The sequence below is a fragment of the Oxyura jamaicensis genome, chromosome 5, assembly GCF_011077185.1.
Source record: "Oxyura jamaicensis isolate SHBP4307 breed ruddy duck chromosome 5, BPBGC_Ojam_1.0, whole genome shotgun sequence".
In the NCBI taxonomy this organism is placed as follows: Eukaryota; Metazoa; Chordata; class Aves; order Anseriformes; family Anatidae; genus Oxyura; species Oxyura jamaicensis.
In genome coordinates this window covers 28,513,887-28,518,464 of record NC_048897.1, presented here as the reverse complement: position 1 = coordinate 28,518,464, position 4,578 = coordinate 28,513,887, and the positions used below count along the sequence as shown (strand labels likewise).

The 4,578-nt window shown below is 41.3% G+C and overlaps 1 protein-coding gene across 1 annotated transcript; it reads left to right on the top strand.

The window, feature by feature from the left end:
* LOC118168293 (olfactory receptor 4S2-like) lies at positions 1-1,039 on the top strand. Its single transcript, XM_035328569.1, has one exon. The coding sequence runs from the start codon at positions 56-58 to the stop codon at positions 1,037-1,039; it is 984 nt and encodes a 327-aa protein (XP_035184460.1). The 5' UTR covers positions 1-55.
* Positions 1,040-4,578: the final 3,539 nt, after the last annotated feature.

Sequence of the window (4,578 nt, the reverse complement as noted above, 5' to 3'; positions counted from 1 at the left end):
GTATTTAGCATACTAGTGATGGATATATTTGTGTGCTGATAACATCCTATTTCTAATGCTGTATCTGGCAGCTCTTTTCTTTACTTCAGGTCCTGTCTACTTGGTGTCTATGGAGAACAAAAACAATGTGACAGAGTTCATCCTCCTTGGGCTCACACAAGATAACACAACAGCAAAAGTGTGCTTCGTGTTATTCCTAGTCTTGTATGTCATTATCATTTTTGGAAACCTGCTTATCATCGTCACTATAAAGACAAGTGAACGGCTGGACTCTCCCATGTACTTCTTCTTGAGCTACCTGTCTTTTTTAGACATAAGTTACTCTACTGTGACAGCTCCCAAACTCATTTATGACCTTCTTGTTGGTAAGAAGACCATCCCTTTTGTGGGTTGCATAGCTCAACTGTTTATGGGCCATTTCTTCGGCTGCACTGAGATCTTCCTTCTCACAGTGATGGCATATGATCGTTGCATTGCTATACATAAGCCACTTCATTATACAAATGTTATGAATAAACATGTCTGTGGCTGTCTGGTGACAGCTTCTTGGGTGGGAGGCTTTGTCCACTCACTGGTGCAGGCCCTACTGACCATTCAGCTGCCATTCTGTGGACCCAATCAGATTGACCACTATTTCTGTGATGTTCACCCATTGCTGAAGCTGGCCTGCACTAACACCTATGTCATTGGTGTCATTGTGGTTACCAATAGTGGTCTGATTTCCCTCACCTGTTTTGTTGTTCTTGCTGTTTCCTATGTTATTATCATGGTCTCTTTAAGGACATACTCTTCCAAAGGGCGTCTCAAAGCACTCTCCACGTGCAGCTCCCATGTCACTGTTGTAATTCTGTTCTTTGGGCCATGCATTTTCATCTATATGCGCCCTTCCACCACTTTCTCAGCAGACAAGATGATCTCTGTGTTCTACACCATCATCACACCTGTGCTCAATCCCTTGATCTACACCCTTCGAAATGAAGAGGTGAAAAATGCCATGAAAAAGTTGTGGAGCAGAAAAGTGAAGAGGAGTGAGAAATGAAACAACACAGTGCATGCTTGTACAATGATGTGAGCTCAGGAAAAAAAAAGAAAAAGAAAAAAAAAAAAAAAACACGGGGAGGAAAAGAAAGTGTTCAGGATGGACTTTCCAGCAGTGTTTGCTCTGTTTTTAGCACAGCTTGGAATAGAGCAGAGGCTAAATTCAAGGATTTATTTATCTTTTATTTTCTTTGGAATCTGTCAGTCAAAAATATATTAGGCCATTATCACCTATCAAACCTGAGTGTTGGGGGTGGTATTGGGGTGTTTACCTTCAGACATGTCATAGCTGTATCTTGGGTATTTGTCTAGGCTTCTCCCAGCATTAAGAGTAAAAATCAAGTATTTTGGGAGGTTGTTCTTTCCTAATATCTCCTACAAGCTTTGGAGAGTGGTGTCTCCTTATGTTTCTGCACAAAGGAGTGATGGTAGTTCCAAGCTTCTATGAGTAAACAATCTCTTCAGTTCAGCATGGTGTTGGCAGCTTTCATCCTGTGTGTGTTCCTGTGCTAACAGGATGTGTTTACAACTGAGCAAGCTGCTGAGTCAGCAGCCTTTGGGGGTATGGGACTCATTTCAGGGTAAAATAGGAACATGAGAGAACCTCCCCTGTCGCAGCTTGATTCCACTCCTTCGGGTCCTACCGCTGGTCACTAAAGAGCATGGATTGGCACCTGGCCCTCTGCTCCCCCTTGTGAAGAAGCTGTAGACTGTGATGAGTTTTCTCCCCTCAGCCTCCTTGTTTCCAGGCTGAACAATCATACCACTGGATTTCCCTGTTCTTCTTACAGTAAATGCCTTCTTATGAAAACCACATTGTCATATGCTGACTCCATGAGTTAGCTATTAAACCACTGGTATTAGGTGCTAGTTTGGTCATTTGCTGATGCACGTAACAGGAGAGGAATCTTCTCCACTTCCCCTGCTGCTGCAATTTCCAGTAATAATAATCACTCTTATTACTGCTCAATGTCAGTATCATGATGCAAAAATTCATTAGGCTAATAGCTAAAACGTTCCTACAATGGAAAGTCTGAACTCTCGTTTTTTTATTTATTTGGTATTTCCTGGTGAACGTGCTATCCACTTCAGTGTTTTTCTCCCTCCTGACCCTGGGTCCCCAAAACACTCATAATCTAAGCTGACCAATGACAACAAATGTAAGATGTGCAATTTATTTCCCAACAAAACTCATGCACTACAAACCTAAAATCACAGCTATTCTTGTCTGAATCAACTTAAAGGAGCCCTGCTCTCTAACACATTTCCGAAGCCTTGACCTTATGTCATCAGTGACCTTCATAGCAGATCAGTACAGCAATCCAAGAACTGTTAAAATCTATAAACACGGCTTCATCCTCCGTCCACAGGAATTATCAGGTAGTTTTCATAGCTTTATTTAGACACTGGATGAAGTTCCATATTTTGACCAGTTCTCTGGAAGTATTGCACTATTGCACTAGTATTATCTATAGGATAAGTTTATCAGTGGAAATAGGGTGATTAAATCTCTCTCCATGATGAAATACAACCCATATCCTAGCTGAACACTGACAATGTTCCTCATCTTAATAAGAATATTATTGTTTGGTTGATTTTTCCTCAGCTGTTTCCAGTAAGGAAACTGAGGAATCTCTAAAAGGGATAAAGTCAAGTACCAAACACAAACTGCTTTGATACTGCAGAGCCCAGTTCAGCCTGTCTAAGTTTAAAAGTGACCATTTAAATGCTGAAATGGGAGTTCAAGGAAACAAATTCAAGCTGCTTTTCACTTGAGCCTCAGTCTCAGTGATGCATCACTTCTGACAACATCTTTGGTCTGTCCAGACTTTATCTGGGTGAATGAATGGTGAATGAGTCCAGTCTATCCCTGTGTGACTGCGGTTTCCCACTATGGCAACTTATCCTAGCTCTGCAGCTCCTCTGATCCAAGCAATGTTTCCTGGTGCCCAACATTTCTCAATGCAGGGATTGTTAGTACGACTCTGCAATTATGTTTTTTTTATTAGGAGCTTTTTTTTTTTTTTTTTTTTCCCACACACAAAAGGCCCCTGAGTGTGTAGAAGTGCATGGTGCCTTGTCCTTTCCCGTCAGCCTTCAGGAGCAAATTGTGGTGCTGTTGCACACCAGGGACCCAATCACCAAATCTCTTTAATAAGGCCCTGGGCAGCTACTTGGAGTTTGGTAACAAAACAGTTCTCACAGGTCCAACTCAGCTATTGGAAAACTACCTTCCATATCCAATACATTTCAGGAGTATTTATATGTTGTGCTGGGATGGGCTGAGTGTAAGAAGGGAGATGCAGGAAACTCTGAGGTCAGCTCCGAAAGTCTTGGAGGTGTTGCCTCATTGGATCTTTCTGACTAAATGGTAGATGGAGAATGGGACATGGATACTGTCACAATATAATTTGTTTGTAGCCTGCCAGGACAAGAAAAAATGCTAGAAAATCTCCTGAAACAAATTTATGTGCAACAAGAAACTTAAACAAGAGTAGGATATGGCAATTACAAGCAGAAGGAATAAGAGTGGAACAATGCCCTGTCAAATGAAAAGTAGAAACAAATTCAAAGTGAATGATTATAAATGTTTTCAGAAGACAAATGCTGTGGAGTTCAGACTTGGAATTTCATGTTGTAACAACATTTAGTAACTGGGTATGGTAGTAGCATGGTTTTTGTTTGTTTGTTTGTTTTTAATCTCATCTTTGCCTCTGTTTTTCATACCAGCCATGGTATATTAAAGCACGTGTGCGGTTCTGTTCATCCATGTGAAAGGCTGAGAAAAATGCTTGGTAATCAGTTGAAAAATGTACAGAAACATGTAAATGCTATTTTGCATTTTGTCCAGTTGGATCCTTTCAGGCAGCTTCACTAAACATTGATTGCATTGTAGACATCTACCATGGGACAGGTGTCTGCTCTCCATTTGTACTCAGACAGGTGTGCTGTCTTCTAGGGCATAAGCACCTCATTGTAGTGTGATGATCTAAACAAGGGTAAACTGAGTCATACCTTTAGAGTGTTTATTTGTCTTCATTGACTACACAGGGAGCCAGTGCTGTGACGCCTGTACTGCAGGCGTCTGTCTAGTACAACGTGAGGGGTTACCACAGACAGATGGCTAGTCATCCCCTCTGCAGCTGTGCTAGCTCTGGAAGATTACTGAGCCCTCGGGAGAGAGGACAAAGTGGGACCATTTCTAAACTAGTGTTGTGATTTGCAGTCATATGTTCTGAATTATGCATGAGGCAATCCTTTTTCGATGGAAAAGAGAAGCATTCTGAGAACTACTACAAAATGGTGCAGAATAGATCACTAACCAAAGAAATTGCTCAGGTATTAGCAAAAGGTAAGAGGCATGTATCAAAGGCATCAAATGCTTTCTTAGCAGTTGTCTCCTGCTTGCTGACTTATAAACTCTCAGAGAAAAATGAGCAGCTGAAGAATTTCCTGGTGCGATTGTAAATGAAAATGAGCATTTTTCTGTGGGTCATATTTTAACCTCTGCAAAACAGTGTATGCATCCACTGAGGAACT

Coding starts and splice junctions, on each gene's coding strand:
- LOC118168293 (XM_035328569.1), top strand. CDS start 56: ATGCTGTATCTGGCAGCTCTTTTCTTTACTTCAGGTCCTGTCTACTTG.